At 40.9% G+C, this 17,400-nt stretch overlaps 1 protein-coding gene and 1 long non-coding RNA gene across 2 annotated transcripts in view; one reads left to right on the forward strand and one right to left on the reverse strand.

Annotated features, from left to right (window-relative positions):
- Positions 1-677: 677 nt before the first annotated feature.
- LOC107731488 (cysteine-rich with EGF-like domain protein 1) overlaps positions 678-17,400 on the reverse strand; it is a 34,152-nt gene continuing 17,429 nt past the window's right edge. Inside the window, exons 5-11 of the mRNA XM_016542585.1 lie at positions 16,087-16,178; positions 13,603-13,782; positions 13,175-13,270; positions 9,984-10,067; positions 9,818-9,913; positions 9,559-9,699; positions 678-2,344 (exon numbers count right to left, since the gene is read on the reverse strand). Of these exons, the coding sequence (XP_016398071.1) occupies positions 2,124-2,344; positions 9,559-9,699; positions 9,818-9,913; positions 9,984-10,067; positions 13,175-13,270; positions 13,603-13,782; positions 16,087-16,178 (910 nt within the window). The 3' untranslated portion in view covers positions 678-2,123. The remainder of the gene's footprint in view (positions 2,345-9,558; positions 9,700-9,817; positions 9,914-9,983; positions 10,068-13,174; positions 13,271-13,602; positions 13,783-16,086; positions 16,179-17,400) is intronic.
- LOC107731489 (uncharacterized) overlaps positions 16,727-17,400 on the forward strand; it is a 17,303-nt gene continuing 16,629 nt past the window's right edge. The window contains exon 1 of the long non-coding RNA XR_001638778.1: positions 16,727-16,817. This is a non-coding gene — a long non-coding RNA (uncharacterized LOC107731489). The remainder of the gene's footprint in view (positions 16,818-17,400) is intronic.

Raw genomic sequence — 17,400 nt, forward strand, 5'->3', positions numbered from 1 at the left:
GTGTGTGTGTGTGTGTGTGTGAGTGTGTGTGTGTGTGTGTGTGAGTGTGTGTGTGTGTGAGAGAGAGAGTGAGTGTGTGTGTGTGTGTTAGTGTGTGTGTGTGAGTGTGTGTGTGGGGTCACTCCAGACGACCACAAGCTCAACAACTATCACGCCTGGCTCTGGAAAAACCAGGAGCAATTAGGAATCTGATTTTCGGTACACTCCAGGATATTTTAATAGATCATAATGTCTGCCGTAGCATATGCAAATCAGTGTCAGTGCCAGTAACTCACCAGAGATCTTTCTCCTGAAAACATGAGATGTTCTTATCGTTTCATCATGTTTGTTCATCAGTTCAAGAAAAATTGTTTTAGCTAACGTTGCGTAAAAATAAATGAACTTTTTATCTTTTGTACATGCTTTGACTTAATGAAGTTTCATGAATTGACGGGTTTTAAAGTCAATGTGAAATGGTATTGAGAAACCGTTTCCCTTTTGTAATATACTTTATACGAGAAACGACTGAGTATTTGTTGAGGCCAGACATGTAGACAGGGCTTCTTGTCATCAGTCTGGAATTGACTGAATGTGAAAGAGGTGTGAGGAAGAGTTTAAAAACAAGGCTTTGGTGACACCGTCGGCAAGTTGTTTCAGAGCAAGAGAAGCTCATTACATTTTAATGAACCTTTAAGAAAACGTTCTTTGCAGTAGCATGCGCTGATGAATCGATCACCATTCTGATTTCACGTTAACTTTAAAAAGCGAGACAAAAAGTTTTGTGGAGTTCATAATGCCAAATAGTGTGCCTGTAAAAGAGTTCAAGTAGTTTCAAACGGTTTCTATTGTAGAGTTCTGTGTCACTAGGTATACATGAGTAAAGCAAGTCAATTAAACAGGTTTTTAATTAGATCAATGTCTTCCACTCGAACCTAACAACAGGTGATAAAACAACTCAAAACATACTTCACATGAAGGCTGGCAGACGTCATGCCCACATCTCAGCTGTCTATCATTATAGGGCATATTCACATTGGACAAAAAATAAATATGACAAACAAGACAAATAGAATCTGTGATGAAATATTTCCACATTTTCATCTAAAGCAGAAGTTAAAGCATGCAGATACGATATGATCAATGCACTAAAGTCGCTTGTGCTGAAACTAAAAACATCTGTCAAAGAAATGACTGGAAGGCCACATGTGCTGAATCTGCAGGTTGAGTACACTCAGTTAAACGGTAAATCACATTCATTACTATATTCTACCAATTGCATATTTAAAACAGGGTTCCACAGCCAGAGAAAATCAGCTAGCTTTAAAATGGTGGTTTCAGTGTTCTCCTGGTCGTGATATTCAACAAAATCCTATAAGTAAAATCTCAATAATGATTAGGCCAACACATTTTCTAGTTGTGCTCAGTAGATATTGCGTTGTGAAGAGTAAAGCTTGTGATAGTTCAAAGAATCTGCTGAACGAACTCACAAACTGGTCTGAATCAAAGAGACTTATCCAGTGTTAATGGAAATTCATTGATCAAAAAGTGTGGGAACCCTGTTGAAATTGTTTTGCCTTTGATGTTGAAGACACTACTTTATCTCTCTCTCTCACACACACACACACACACAATCACACCGTCCTGGTTTGAGAGCGAACACACTGGACATCTTCTGTGACGGTGCTGCATTCATGCATTCGGGAGCGTTTCAAAACAAGACCTCTGGAGCATCCTTTGTGTCACTTTTAAAATAAATAGTTTTATGCATTGGGACGGATTTTAAAAAGGAACAGTATCCATGTGTAAATGGGTGTAAATGGCAATAATGTAGTGGGAATGCCAGTATGTACAGTACCTCTACCTGAATGAGTTGCATACAGTACGTCTCTTGGGGTTTGGCCAGACATATCCATTACTAACCGTGCGGAGTCTCATAAATACAGCAGCAGTTGAACTGTTGAAACACAGTGTTATAAATGAGCTTCAACATCATCATCATCATCCACAGAGCTTCAATCAGCAGTCCTGCTATTGCCACTCCAGCCCGGTGCTAAACGTCCCTGATTGACATGCATTCCCAGAGCCGCGGCGCTCACCAAACCCAGAGCTTCACGTTCCAGTGGCGTCACCCTGTCGGGAGTCCATTAGCGTCCTTTAAGAAAGCCATCCAGCACGCGGTCGCCCTTCTCCGAGAGCCAGTATCCTGCCATGGCAGCCACTCCTCCGATGAAGATGGCCGTGAAGACCATGTCTCCTTTGGCGGCTAGAGTAGCGAGAGCGCAGATCACCACGCCGAAGAACATCTGCTGGAGCACGAGCACCTCGTCATCCGTCATGTCATCAAACAAGCCCTTCTCTGGCCCCGCTGTGAGGACACAAACCGAGGAGGTTACACAGCATGTGTTTCTGGGTAAGTGCACAGGAGAACTCATTTTCTCAGAATGTGTCACCATCTAAACTGGGATAAATCACTCTATCCACCTTTTTCTTCAACACAGAAGTAAGCCTATGGGCAAGACTTCCGGTTCATTAGCCGCAATAGAGAAATTACGAGAAGAATAACAACGTGCAGTAAACAGTACTGTTTGCACTTCAAACCAGTGTGTTTGTAATTAAGATAAAGCATTAAAATAATGTGGTAAGACACACCGATTTGCAATATCAAGCAGCAAAACGAGCTGTTTTGTACAGCTAAAAATAGCTGGACACGGATGAGACCAGAAGCCTGACCCACAGAATTTACAAATGGCCGCTCCCATTTTTTACGGGAAGAAAAAGGTGTATATCGTAATCAAAATTAGGAGCTTCCTTCAAGTACTCTTGGTCAGAATGTAATGGACAATTTTATATTCATTGCCCTCTTTTTCACTTCTAGACCAATAAATGACGTTTTAAATGAAGAGCACAGAATGTGCATCTGGGCCCGTATTCACAAAACATCTTCAGGCTAAAAGTAGCTCATAACTCGTCGATTTAGGAGAAAATCTTTAAAATAATGGGCGTGTCAGTCCTAAATTTAGGACTCCTAAATGTTTGCTCTAAGAGTATTTCACAAAGCGTTTTAGCTCTAAAACTTCTCAGCAGCTTTGTGAATAGGTTTCAAGAGAAAACTCTTAGTTAAAAACTTTACTGTTATTTAGGAGAACTCTTAGTGGTAAGTGGCAGGCCCGTAACCAGCTATGAGGTCACCGAGGTCCGGAGCTCGGTAAATTTTTCATGTTCAAAAATAAAATGTGTTCTTTGAATGACTAATTTGCTGTTAAACTCCTCATATCGATATCTTTATCTTATCTTATTTGCAAAAGATTGGAAATAAATTTGGTTTATTTTTATTTATTTTTAGTTTTTTGTTTGTTTTAGTGTCAATATCTGGCAACACTGCATCGCCGGAAAGCAATCAAAAAAGCCCATGGACATGTTTTTGCTGACAGGATACGACATTCGGTAAGAGAAACGCAAAAATGATAAAATTATCCACCCTTAAATATAGTAATGTATTAACAAATTTTGATGCAATAAATAGACCAATTTGGAGCAGACGTCACAGTTACGTCACTTGCAGCTGCGCGCGCTTAGTGGTGAGAAGGGTCTGGCTGCAGACTTGCGCTTGCACTCTCAGACACTTGCAATCGCCACTTGCACTCTCCGCTACCTGCGACGTCACTTGCAATCGACACAAATCGTGCGTGTTGCCAATGGAGACAAGAATCTGTGGCGGTGATTAAACGATTAAAACAAATTTTGTACTATAATGTACAGGGTCCTGCAAGAAAAAGACAAGACCCGCAAATCCGTGGCTACAGAACAGCAGAATATGAACGCAATGCACAAAGTCTCTCGTTAAGCATTTTCCTCCTGTAGAAAAACATAAACACTTAATATGGCTTAATGTATTAAGATACATTAAGTGCAATTAAAAGATCAAATTCGATATATAGTTATTATTTAATGTACTACAAGGCAAACAGATGGCTATGAACACAATGCGCAAACTTTCACTTGTCCTCCCATACAGCAAAACGCTTAATGTTGTATAATAACGGACTATGATAAAGACAATACAGTAGCCTATATGTCTTGTTGTTGACTCAAAGTATATACAGAACAGCAAATATGAACGTGCATTATGAAATGCATTAAGTGATTTTAAAAGGATCAACTCCATACAGGCAAGCAGACGAGCCCAGAACGCAATGCGTTAAATTGCACGTTAAACATTTTCCTCCCATAGAAAATCATTATAAATAAAACACATAATGTAGCGTAATGGACAAAGACAATGAAAACAGAGAAAACATCTTTCAGAAACATCTACATGTCTGTCTCATTTAAAGTGTTTATAGTATATATAATGAGTTGTATTTGTAGCGGTTATTATAACACAATTCTTTAACACCAACCCCCATCATCCCCCCCCCCCCCGGTGTGTAACTCACGCTTTACTCGTGTACGATGATATGCCTGTACTGGCTACATGAGTAGTGTTTTCTCTCAAGTTTTAGCACAGTTTTAGTACACTAAATGAGCAACTGGGACGTTGGAAATACAGGGGTCAAAAGGTCGCAGGGCCCCGAAATTAATCACAGACTACCGTCACGGGCCCCCGAGTTTCGTGGCTCTAGATGCTTCCTAAGCCTGTTAGGCCCTGAGAACGTAACCGCTGCGCAGGCCCTTCCCCCACAGAGCTCAATGTAAGACAGAGAGTTGTACGAAGCATTACAAAAATATTTTTCGGCATCTCGTGACCTAGCCTCCTCGGGATGTCGTCGAGGGCCTAGTGACGCAACTTCCTGTGAAATTTGAGGCCCCTCGGGCCCCCGGGGGCCGAACGGGAGCCGCTGACACGTACAACTTATCCCAGCACTGTTTTAGTACACTAAATGAGCAACTGGGACGTTGGAAATACAGGGGTCAAAAGGTCGCAGGGCCCCGAAATTCATCACAGACTACCGTCACGGGCCCCCGAGTTTCGTGGCTCTAGATGCTTCCTAAGCCTGTTAGGCCCTGAGAACGTAACCGCTGCGCAGGCCCTTCCCCCACAGAGCTCAATGTAAGACAGAGAGTTGTACGAAGCATTACAAAAATATTTTTCGGCATCTCGTGACCTAGCCTCCTCGGGATGTCGTCGAGGGCCTAGTGACGCAACTTCCTGTGAAATTTGAGGCCCCTCGGGCCCCCGGGGGCCGAACGGGAGCCGCTGACACGTACAACTTATCCCATTGATTTTCATAGGTGCTTGGTGTACAACCCGCGGAACGGCCCCAAAAGTTCAGAATGGCTCTGATTCAAATTCTGTGGCCCCTCAGGGGCCCCTTAGACGGCATGCAAAGTTTGGGGTCCGTAGAACCACGTTAAGCGCTCGTTTGGCCTAGCCGGGGATGTTATGGGCTGATAATTTTCCTTGAATATTTTTTTCCGATTTTTTTTAAAATACTTGCCATACTCCGAGGGGCACGGGCCTCACATATGCGGTGTGAGGGCATGAGGAACGAGCATTCGAAGCCCCCAGGTTTTTGCACCAAATTAAAGGCTTTTTTGACCGTCAAACAGGAAGTACCCACGTGCAACTTATTTGACGCGACCCAGATAGGCTTTCCGTGGACAGTGCATTTTTACGCAGATTAAGCCATTTTATGAGCTCTAATGTACATGAAACTGCTAGATGGTGTTTCCTGAGCACTGTACTGTAGGTTTTACTCAATAAAATCATCATAGTTATGAAATATGACCCATTACTGTATCGTCCACGGACAGCCTGCGTAGGTCCCGTCAAATAAGTTACAGGTGGTCAAGTGACACAGACAGAACTTTTTTAAGCTAATTATGAATATTGATGAGTTGTAATGTACATTGACATGTCAGGCAGTGTTTCCTGTGTACTCTACTGCACGTTTTACAATATAAAATCATTACAATCGTAAATTATGACTTAGAAATGCATTGTCCACAGACAGCCTGCGTAGCTCCCGTCAAATAAGTTACAGGTGGTCAAGTGACACGTGAAACTTATTTGACGGGACCTACGTAGGCTTTCCGTGGACAATGCATTTTTATGCAAATTAAGCCATTTCATGAGCTCTAATGTACATGAAACTGCTGGGTGGTGTTCCCTGAGCACTGTACTGCAGGTATTACTCAATAAAATCATTGTAGCTATTAAATATGACCTATTACTGTATCGTCTACAGAACACCTGTGTAGGTCGAGTCAAATAAGTTACACGTGGGAAGGTCCTTCGTGTTCAGTCCATTTTTGTGGTCAATCATCAAAGAATCCACTAATAAACCTATTTAGGTTGATCCTCACCTCCTCCTGAAGCACCTAGAGGTGTTAAATCCTCAGAATTCCACTGACCACGAACAGCTTATTTTTTTATAATGGGATAGATTGTAGGTGGGATGTCCAGATCTCAGCTTCTGGACATGATATCATGCTGAAACCCGCGTTCCTGTGCTAGTCTGGACATGCCCTACTCGTGTGGTGAATTTCAAGAAGATTGGAGAAACAATCTATCCCATTATAAAAAATAAGCTGTTCGTGGTCAGTGGAATTCAGAGGATTTAACACCTCTAGGTGCTTCAGGAGGAGGTGAGGAGCCACCTAAATAGGTTTATTAGTGGATTCTTTGATGTTTGACCACAAAAGTGGACTGATCAAGTAGGACCGTCCCACCTGCAACTTATTTGACGGGACACATTATTACACAGGCTTTCCGTGGACAGACCTTTTTTGAGCTAATTATGAACATTGATGAGTAGGCTGTCAGGGGGAGGTTTAGGCTGTCCCTGGACGCCCAGCCGCAACCTATTTGACACGCCCCACGTAGGAGGTCTGCGTCCAGGAGGCTGCCACCCTGTGGCCGACCCCCAGATTGCGGCAAAAGGCGCAGAACCGGAGGTCCGCTTTGTCGCCGTTCCGTGGGGCCCCTGGGCGCCCTGGGTCTGAGCCGATTCCTCCGGCCTCCCCTCGGGCACCCCGCGGTCGTCGGGGGCGGGAAAAATCGTCTAGGGGACGGCACGCAGCGTCCCACAGACGGCCTGCCACGAACCACCTTTTAAGCGCTCCGCGGACCCCCCATCGCCGGCGACGGCCTATGCGGCGTAAGGGAAAGATAACCTTGTTCAGCTTCCCAAAGAACCCAGCGTTTTTGAACAGTGGATGCAGTTTGTTTTCCAGGGAAGAAACAGAGTTTCGCAAGTGTGTTTGTTGACGAACGTTTTATAAACAAGGCCCAGTTCGGCGCTGGATTTGCACATCATTTGATACTGAAGGATGGAGCGGTCCCAGCTATAAAAGATCCCGGTCATGATTCATAACTGCAGATGGTAAGTGAAACGGCATCAAATGTCTGTGTTTTGTTGGCAATCAGCGCTTAAGTGCTCGTCACTCTTTAGCTTCGCCCACGACACGTCCCCAGGTGCTCCGCTGTTTTTGGAGAGAATTGTAAAGCTGTATCTTCCTTTTATAGATGAAATGGGAATGAAACAGCCACCAGTTATGCTTTATTTTCGCAGCTGATGATTACAGCATTTCACTAGATTTGTAGTGAGACGTGTTTCTGTAAGCCTGTTTTCACTGAAGCTGGAGTTTCCTTCAAAATAAAAGCTCTACTGCCGTTTCTGTCAAAATAAAAGCTTAAAGTGCAGTATATGACAGCTAGCGGTTTAAACGCAGTCCAAATTCAAAATATCTCTTTCAAGTAGGGGTGCTCCGATCAGGATTTTTGAGGCTGATCACCAATCGCCCATCACAGAAAGCAGTATCTGCCGATACCGATCACCGATACCAATCTTTTTAAAGCCTTCTTTTTATAATTTATAACTATATATAGTGATACTCCAATCAGGATTTTTAGACATTTATTCAGGGCCTGAATTTCATTTTTGAAAATGGGGGGAATTCTCCTCTTAGGTGACTCTTGTGAGAGGAGAAGTAGCTTTCACACAGGAGTCCGCTACTGATCCGTGTTTACCACAAACAGAACATTTATCCATTATTTTATTATTATTTTAAATCCAAACATTGTCACTGAAAATGCTTTTTCAGCATTGCAATTCTTTTTTTACACAGTACAGTAATACAATCTTTAACAGACATGTTTAAACACAATAAATATAAGCAACACATTATTCAATGCTTTTTACTTTTGCATTTACTTCTAGATTTATATATTAAGTTGCTCAAGCAAGTGGCAAAACATTTAAACTACTTTTCTTACATTATCACAAACTTACCATTGACAGAAATAGACAGCTCTACTGCCTTTTCTTTTGCATTTAAATCTTTATTACAAGCAATCCTGCGGTTCATAAAGAACTTTGTTTTCCTACCTCCACGAGTGCCATCTAATTCAGCGCTTGCAGCGCAGCAATAGACTCGGTGTGGAAGTGATCTCTGCACTGCTGCAGACGCACTGCCGGACCGCAACCGTGTGAACGCTTTAATCCGTTAACATGAGTGAGGAAAAAATATGCACCGCATACGCACTGCAAACTGAGTATTGTGAACCTGGCATTATGTATGTGCACTGCGAGTGTGCATGAGCGCACGGTCTTCAGGAGAGCGCGCGAGCGCTGAATGGTTAAACACTGGCAAGAATTAAAAAGTAATGCAATTTATAAACTTTAGTAACGATGTGACACTGCCTTGATTGTGCAAGTGACAATTCCTGTGTCAACTGTGCAGCGTGCAGCTCGCTTATAGACAGACGCAATGTGTGGCGATTTGAAGCCATTTGCGTATTTTTGAGAGAGAAAGAGAGAGAGCGCGTGGTGATTCACTCACGCCGTTTGTGAAGTTACGTCTCATACAAGGTTTTCAAATTACTTTAGAAGTTATTTAATGAAGAAATATAGCATTAGAATTATTTCACCCGCGCCAGACAGGGACTGAGATGGTGCCGCTGCATGTCGTGCCAAACCTCTCATGGCAGAGTCATCAGTTTTTTTGAGATCGGCCTTTTTAGAGACGGCCGATCAATCATCCCAAAGCGATTATTGGCCGATAGTGATCGGTAGCCGATCAATCGGAGCACCCCTGCTTTCAAGTGTAGAAATTAGGAAAGAAGTATTGTAATTTTCCTACTGTAGTGTAAAGCAAAAATAATATACCTATGAAATAGACCTATTTATTTTCATTTATTTTGCAGTGCAATTGTTTTACAATATATGGCTACAACTGTCACTGTTGTTATTATTATTATAATTATTCCTAAAACCCCAGTGTGAATGTAATTTAGACCGAGACAGTATATCACAAACAAAAAGAGGGTTGAGTCGCCTTTAAAGTTCAGCTACAAGTCAATTCACTGACTTCTTTCTGACTTAACTTTTCTTCGTTGGAGCTCTTAATTTTGAACTCTCAAAGTGCATTAGATAGAATAATTTAACTTAAAAATGATGAAAATGTTTATTTTTTTCCCAATTCTTCATTCGTCTTTCTTTTTTTTTTTTCTAAATACCGCAATAATATCGTATTGTGAAATTTTAATATTGTTACATCCCTACTAAATAGCACTGCCCCATCACCAGTATACACTTTTAGCGTGGAAGCGTTGGGCTTGAGCATGTGTTTACTCACTCGGTGGCAGATTCTCCACACAAATGCTGTCCCGTCGAATGAAGCCCTCGGCACACTCGCAGCGGAACGATCCCTCCTCATTAATACAAGCTTCATTGAGTCCAGGGCATGCGATGGCTCTCTCCGAACACTCGTCAATGTCTGAGAAAGGCAGTGAGAGACTCTGACCAAACATCATATCAACAGCCATCTCACAGGCATCAAATGTACCAGGGCTAATGTAAGGTTCATAGAAGGTGTCCAGAAATGATCCACTTACCTAGACACTTTGCTCCAGTGAGTCTGAACCCTCGAGCACATTTCTTACAGCGAGCAGGTCCGCTTCCCATGCAGCCCACACATGCCTGATCACAGCCTGCACACAGCTATATGAGTGCACACTCAAACACACAGCATGCATTAGTGAGCATTAGCGTGAGACTGACCTCTGCACTCATAAGAGCCGTCTGTGTTGAAGCAGTACGTGTTGGATGGACAGCGAGCCAATTCAGTGCCGCATTCATCCACATCTGCAGTAAACACACACACACACAGTGATAAAGAGCTGGGAATACTGCAGTTAACTGACGACAGAGGGAAGAACAGGGGTCATATAGAAACTGAGGTTGTGACGCTGAGGAAATTTTCCCACCGGTTAATAGACGTGTGACAACACCGATAATACCGGTATCACCGTGGGGGCGTTCCCTCTTATCCTCGTTTTCAAATAGCTTGTAAAAGCAGCCTGCGCATTTTACTTTCACTTTCAAAAAGCGGCAATTCGGTGTAAAGCAATTGTTAGTTTTTAGTTAATTTGAATAGCGGCAATTTGGCGTCAATTGCTTGAATGCAACAACAAAATACAACGTCAAACTCACTTTAGCCTATATGTAAAACATATAACTTTTATTAACAAAACAAATAAAAATACACCATGCTAAAGGGCAGGCTATACCTAATATAAAATAACAAATAACTTGCATAAAGTTTAAATAGGTATACAAATCTGGAAATGAGTAAACATGCATAATATATAACCAAATAAATAAGAAACGTAGAACGTTTATTAGCAAAACGAGTAAGAAAGCTTGGAGGCACGGCATACACCTTGATGTCAAATAAAATAAATAAACTACACAAACGTTAAATAAAGTAAAAATCAGCAAACACTGTGGAATCAATTAAATAAGAAACAAATGTTTAAAAAAACTTCCAATATCACCTTAGATAAACGGCAAAATCAACAGGCTTTTCAAAATCCAAAATACTGCCAAACAGGCGCTTTTGCATTTCATTTTGAAACTAAATCATTCGCCATCATCTTGTCTGTCTCCTGTCTCACCTCACTCGTCTTGTCAGTCAGCTCGACTCTCACTGGAGAAATTAAATCTGATCTGTGATGCGACTGTCCTTCGGCACGCTGCATTGAGCATCCACGTTCAGTTTTTAATTGTAGTGTCTGTTCTTTTACTGAACTAAATGATTTTTATTACTATAAAAACTCTAAACGACGGTGGGGGTTGGTGCTGCGGTGGGCAAGTGACGTAACCGTGTTCTTTTACTGAACTAAATGATTTTTATTACTATAAAAAATCTAAACGACGGTGGGGGTTGGTGCTGCGGTGGGCAAGTGACGTAACCGGTGTTGCGGCTTAACAACGGTATCACCGTCAGCACCGTCTATCGCGGCAAGCCTACTAGAAACATCTGGTTGCAGCTGAAAATAATAATAATCAGCATAATGTTGTCTGAAAACTTAAGAGTATTTAATGTAGGACACAAAAAATCTATTCTATGCTCACAATAGTATCATAAACATGTTCACACTATTCACACGCCATGTTTTCCAGAGATAAAAATTTCAACAAAGAAAGACTTCAGTATTGATCTGTTCTTCACACTGCCTTCACAGGAATACTACAGCTTACACGTCACATGGTCTACTTTTACGGCACTTAGTAGGGCTGCACAATTTCATGAAAAAAAATCTAATTGTGATTTTTCTGATAAAAATTGCAAATGCAGTTTTAAAAAATTCCTGGTTTTCTATGCTTGTTTGCATAGAACTATTGCCACAACTTGGACAAAATGTTGTGGTTATATTTATTTTGGCTATAAAATAATAATAAGAAGAAGTAGAAAAATAAAAATAAATATTAAAGGTGCAGTGTGTACATTTAAGTGGCATCTAGCAGTGAGGTTGCGAATTGCACATAGAGAAGATACAGTGGCCGACACAGAACAAAGATGTCGTCGTCTGAGACAGCAGAGAATGAGGTTTCTTTACAAAGGGAAATTAAGGAATTTTATTTACTTAATTATTCAGTAAACCGATATGTTATTGAGAATATGATTGTTTCGTGTTCATCATTGTGTCAGTGTTTTATTCGCAACAACAAAATCTCTGTAGAGCAGTTTGTCCATTTAGGGCTACTGTAGAAACATGGTGGCGACTTCCATGTAAGGGGACCCGCGGTGTATGTAGATATAAATTTAGTGTGTACATTTAAGTGGCATCTAGCAGTGAGGTTGCGAATTGCACATAGAGAAGATACAGTGGCCGACACAGAACAAAGATGTCGTCGTCTGAGACAGCAGAGAATGAGGTTTCTTTACAAAGGGAAATTAAGGAATTTTATTTACTTAATTATTCAGTAAACCGATATGTTATTGAGAATATGATTGTTTCGTGTTCATCATTGTGTCAGTGTTTTATTCGCAACAACAAAATCTCTGTAGAGCAGTTTGTCCATTTAGGGCTACTGTAGAAACATGGTGGTGACCCGCAGTGTATGTAGATAGAAATTGTACATGGTAAGGTAATAAAAACCTCATTAGGTAAGGTCTTCATACACCTCTGAAAACATAGTTGTGTATATTGCATTCCTGTGTCAATAGATCCTCCAAAATATTACACCCTGCACCTTTAATATTGTCATATTTTTATATAAGATACAAATTGGGTATTTAAGTAAAAAATAATTTTACATTACAACTGTAACATTACAATTCTAACATTTGCTGTCTTAATTTCTTCATTTTCAAACATTATTATAACATCTAACTTTTATTTTGAAGAAAAACCGCAGGGAGTGCGGTTTTCTGTTTTGTTGACAAGCGCTTCTCATTACATGTACGAGAAGAAGGTTGCCGCATGTTGCATTTCTAAAAGCACATTAAAGCGACTCAAACTCAGAGCAGATGCATGGAGTTCACAGCATTTACTGTGAATCGAGTTGCTCTGAGACGCTGAAAAACACCATGAGCTGCTCAGGAGAAAATGAACACAGCGTTGCGCTTCACTCTGAAACAGCGCATTTGCGAATTCATAAGCCATATTACGATTTTGTTTTTATTCTGATTAATCGTGCAGCCCTACTTGATGTCTCTAGATTTAGCCTGACAGTCTCTGGTCACTGTGTGCTTGTGTTGTAAATCTCCATTTGTGTTCCACACAGAAGCTCATATGGGTTTGGAACAACATAAAAGTGAGTAATTAACTACAGATGTTTCATCTCTTGCTTTTAGTCAGTGTTGGATAGTTTGAGTAGGAAAAACCCAGAGGCAAATATGACTTCAGACTACCTCTGAATCTGACATCGCACACCGTGAGGGATGTCCTGAGCCTGTAACTCACCGACACACTTGTTGCTGTGAAGGATCCATCCAGGCTTACAGTCCAGACACTTGTTGTCTTGTGGTCCTGTGCACTTTTTACAGGAATGATGGCAAGCTACGTACAACAGAAAAATTTTTTTACTTACAGTCAATATCCTCATATATATGACGTTGCCTGAGCAGGCCAACTGAAATTCAATGCTTGGGACATTTACTACATTAATTTCTTTCTTCTTCTGATCCATTTTAGCTCTGCAGCAGATTTTTAGCAGTGATTCTTTTGCAACAACTCTTTCTCTGCAACTCTTCCTCGCATGAACCTGTATTATCAGTCCAGTTAAAGTGGAAGTTTATCAGCAAGTACATCACATATAGAGAATTGACAAATCACACAAGTGATCAGATGTTTCTGCATCGTGTTTCCCGTAGGCTCCTGAGAACGGTTACCTGAGCAGGGTGGCTGTGTGTGGTTGGAGCTCTTTTCTCTGTAGTATCCGTGGGCACAGTCCTGACACAGGACGCCCGAGTATCCCGGGTCACAAACACAGTCTCCGTCTCCCAGACGTGTGCCCTCGCCCTCGCAGCGGCCCAGACCTCCACACACTCCTCCAGGACCTGACGGACACTCTGCACACACACACAGAACAATCAGCACAGAAAAACTGATGAGCCGGTGATTTGCACGTGTGTGAATGAAGGGGCCAGATCAAAGTTTTTATGGTTTCTCATTGTTTGTGTGAAACGGTGAGCTGTTGAAGACAAGTTCATTCACTTTATATGCTTTAAAATATCCATGTTTCATATCATTATTGGATGCTTTAATATAATTGTGTATATGTTGCATCTTTACATGAATTACATAAATGAGCTGGTAAACTAGTTTGAAATGGAAAATAATCAGATTTCCCTGTTTGCCTATGGATTACGAGTAATAATGTTGTAAATAAAGTTCCGTTTCTTGCACAGACTGATCGTTTCACTTCACAAGACCTCAGTATATCGTCAGGAGCCACAGGGATTAATTTTGTCTTGCATGCTTTGTTTTGTGTTTTTTCATTATTGACTGATTGATTTGATGAATGATCAAGGACCACAGTTTCAGCTAAAAATCTTCTTTACTGTTCTACTGAAGAAAGTAAGTCACCTATATCTTGGATGGCCTAAGGGCGAGTACATTAACAGCAAATTTTCATTTTTGGGGTGAACTGTCCCTTTAAGAGTCAGCATAACCAAACCACTGCTTCTGTGGAGAATATGGGAGAGCCGATCAGCTTGTTCATCTGAGCAAATATTACATTATTTGATTTGTCGTAAGGCAGAGATGCTCAAATTACCTAGCCTGGGGGCCAATATTACAAAAAGACGTTTAACCAGAGATCACTGAATAAAATGACATGGTAACAGTAATAACATGATTTTCATTTGGTTTCAGAATGTGCAAAATGTCAAAATCCAGAGACGACTTCACAACCAATTCTGATGGTCCTGTCTACTCTGACAAGCTTCGACTAACACAATCCACTACTAGATCAGTAGTGCGACAAGCACATGGGATAAAAGCTGTTCCGCCAGTGTTGGGCAAGCTACTTGGAAAATGTAGTGAGCTAAGCTAACAGTTACTCTTCATTAAATGAAGCTTCACTACACTAAAGCTACAGCCCTGGGAATTGTAGCAAGCTAAGCTACAGCAACATGGCAAAAGTAGTTTACTACATCTAAGCTATTTTTTTTAAATTACATTTTCATATTGAACCAACATCATACCAAGTCAATGCATTCTCAGTGATCAATAAAACTGTCAGTCAAACAGATAGACAGGCATAATAGTTCAGTTTAGTTGTTTATTCAACAACAGTTCCAAACCAATTTGGCAACAAAAATCAGTATCATGTACAGGGCTGGATTTACCTCGTATTGTGACATATAGGCAAATACATGTTTGCTGTCAGCCAGAAACCTCCTATTGGTAGTTGGTATTGTGGCTTTATTGCATACAGATGCATTTATATAAATGGTAACACTTCAAAATAAGGTTCATTAGTTAACATTAGTTAACTAGTGTAGTTAACATGAACTAAGAATGAACAATACTTCTACAGCATTTATTAATGTTAACTTCAACATTTACTAATGCATTATTAAAATCGAAAGTTGTGTTTGTTAACATTAATGCACTGTGAACAAACAAACTACCAATGAACGACTGTATTTTCATTAACCAACATTAACAAAGATTAATAAATACTGTAATAAATGTATTGTTCATTGTATGCTCATGTTAGTTAATACATTAGCTAACATTAACTAATTAAATCTTATTGGATAGTGTTACCATATAAATGTATAGGCCTACAGATTTTATTTGCGTTCGTTGCATGCGTCATTATATTATTAACATTTCACTAAAATCAAGTTCAAATACGTTAATACGTTTTTGACCAGCGAATGTTTTTCCCCGTCATTACCACCACATCAGAGGCAGTATATTATGCATCACATTTAGGTTTTCATGAACTTACAGGGTATACAGTTTTCTCTCACTATGTGGGCGCTCAGTTTTTTCTGTTATTTGGCCAAAATATCATATTATTAAAGATTCAGCGCTTCGCACAAGCTAACTTATTTGGTTAATGAGGTTTCACTGACAGTTTGAGCAGCCAATGGAGTTACGAGGTTTAGTGGCAGTGACGTCACTTTTACTGGTCCAGGATCAGTGATCCTTAGCTGTTATATTTCCGATTTGAGCTTGAGCTTCAGAATGTTTTGGATAATGTAGCTTTTGTTGACGCTACCTCGCTACTTGATCAAAAACAGAGCTTCGCTACTGAAAAGCTATTTGATTAAGAAAACACAAAACGTCGCTACTGCCCATCACTGTGTTCCACACAAAGGTTTGGTCTTGTACAGGTGTGTGTGTGTGTGTGTGATCACCTGTGCATTCAGGCCCGTAGTGTCCAGGTGGGCAGCACAGTCTGAGCTCCTCAATGCACAGCCATTGGAACAGGTCTGGAGCTTCCTGCTGTCTGTAACCTCACACACAACACATTCTCATGCATAAAACATCTCGCATGTCAGTTAACAATTTCCACACTTCACGTCAACATCTCATATGACATTAAACGACTCACCCAGTTGAGTTTACTCAGAGTAAACAGAGCCAACTTACACTCTGAACAGAACCTGTTTGATCAGTCTTTCTTTTTTTAATAATGTAGCATCAAACAAACCATACAATCTTTGTCCACAGTCATCAAAAACTTCAGTGTCAGTGAAGCATGGCTCAGGGAAAGAGTAAAAATGTGACCCTGGACCACAAAACCAGTCATAAGGGTCAATATTTTGAAATTGAGATTTATACATCATCTGAAAGCTGAATAAATAAGCTTTCCATTGATGTATGGGTAAGGACAGGATAGGACAATATTTGGTCGAGATACAACTATTTGAAAATCTGAAATCTTAGGGTGCAAAAAAATCAAAATATTGAGAAAATCGCCTTTAAAGTTGTCCAAATGAAATATTTAGCAATGCATATTACTAATCAAAAATGAAGTTTTGATGTATTTACGGTAGGAAATAGGACTGTAACGATATACCAGTTTGACGGTTTATCACGGTTTGAACGTGCACGGTTATCATACCGTAAACATTTGCATATCAACGTTTTTTTTTTTAAATGAATGAAAAAAAAAACCTCACCCGCGCATATGCAACTTATTTCCGCTCGGTTGCTTCCCTCTGCATTCACTTGGCTGCTTACACGCACATACGGTGGAGAAAATGACAGAGACAGAGATTATATCTAATCTCCATCTCCGCCGGAAAAAAAGTTAAAATCTGCAGTATGGGAATACTTGGGCATTAAATCGCGTGACACAAGACAATCAGTCAAAACAAGATACAACTCAGTTGTTAGTACCAAAAAGCCGTCGGGAAATGCATTTCCAGGCAGCTCACTGTAATCCGATGGCCGGACATTTGGGACAAGCAGCAACACTTCATTGTCTAATGACCCGATTTTTCTGGCCAGGCATTCATGAGAACGTGCACAGGTGGTGCGCGTCTCGTCGTGAATGTCAGCTGGTGAACCCGCCGGCCACGCCAAAAGCACCATTGTGCCCTCTCCCTCTTATGCAGGTCCCCTTCGAAAGAATTGGCATGGACCTCATCGGGCCATTAGAACGATCTGCACGTGGGCATCGCTTTGCATTAGTCCTAGTGGATTATGCAACACGATACCCAGAG

The sequence above is a fragment of the Sinocyclocheilus rhinocerous genome, unplaced genomic scaffold (genome assembly GCF_001515625.1).
Source record: "Sinocyclocheilus rhinocerous isolate Xijiao unplaced genomic scaffold, SAMN03320098_v1.1 scaffold1811, whole genome shotgun sequence".
NCBI classification, from domain to species: domain Eukaryota; kingdom Metazoa; phylum Chordata; class Actinopteri; order Cypriniformes; family Cyprinidae; genus Sinocyclocheilus; species Sinocyclocheilus rhinocerous.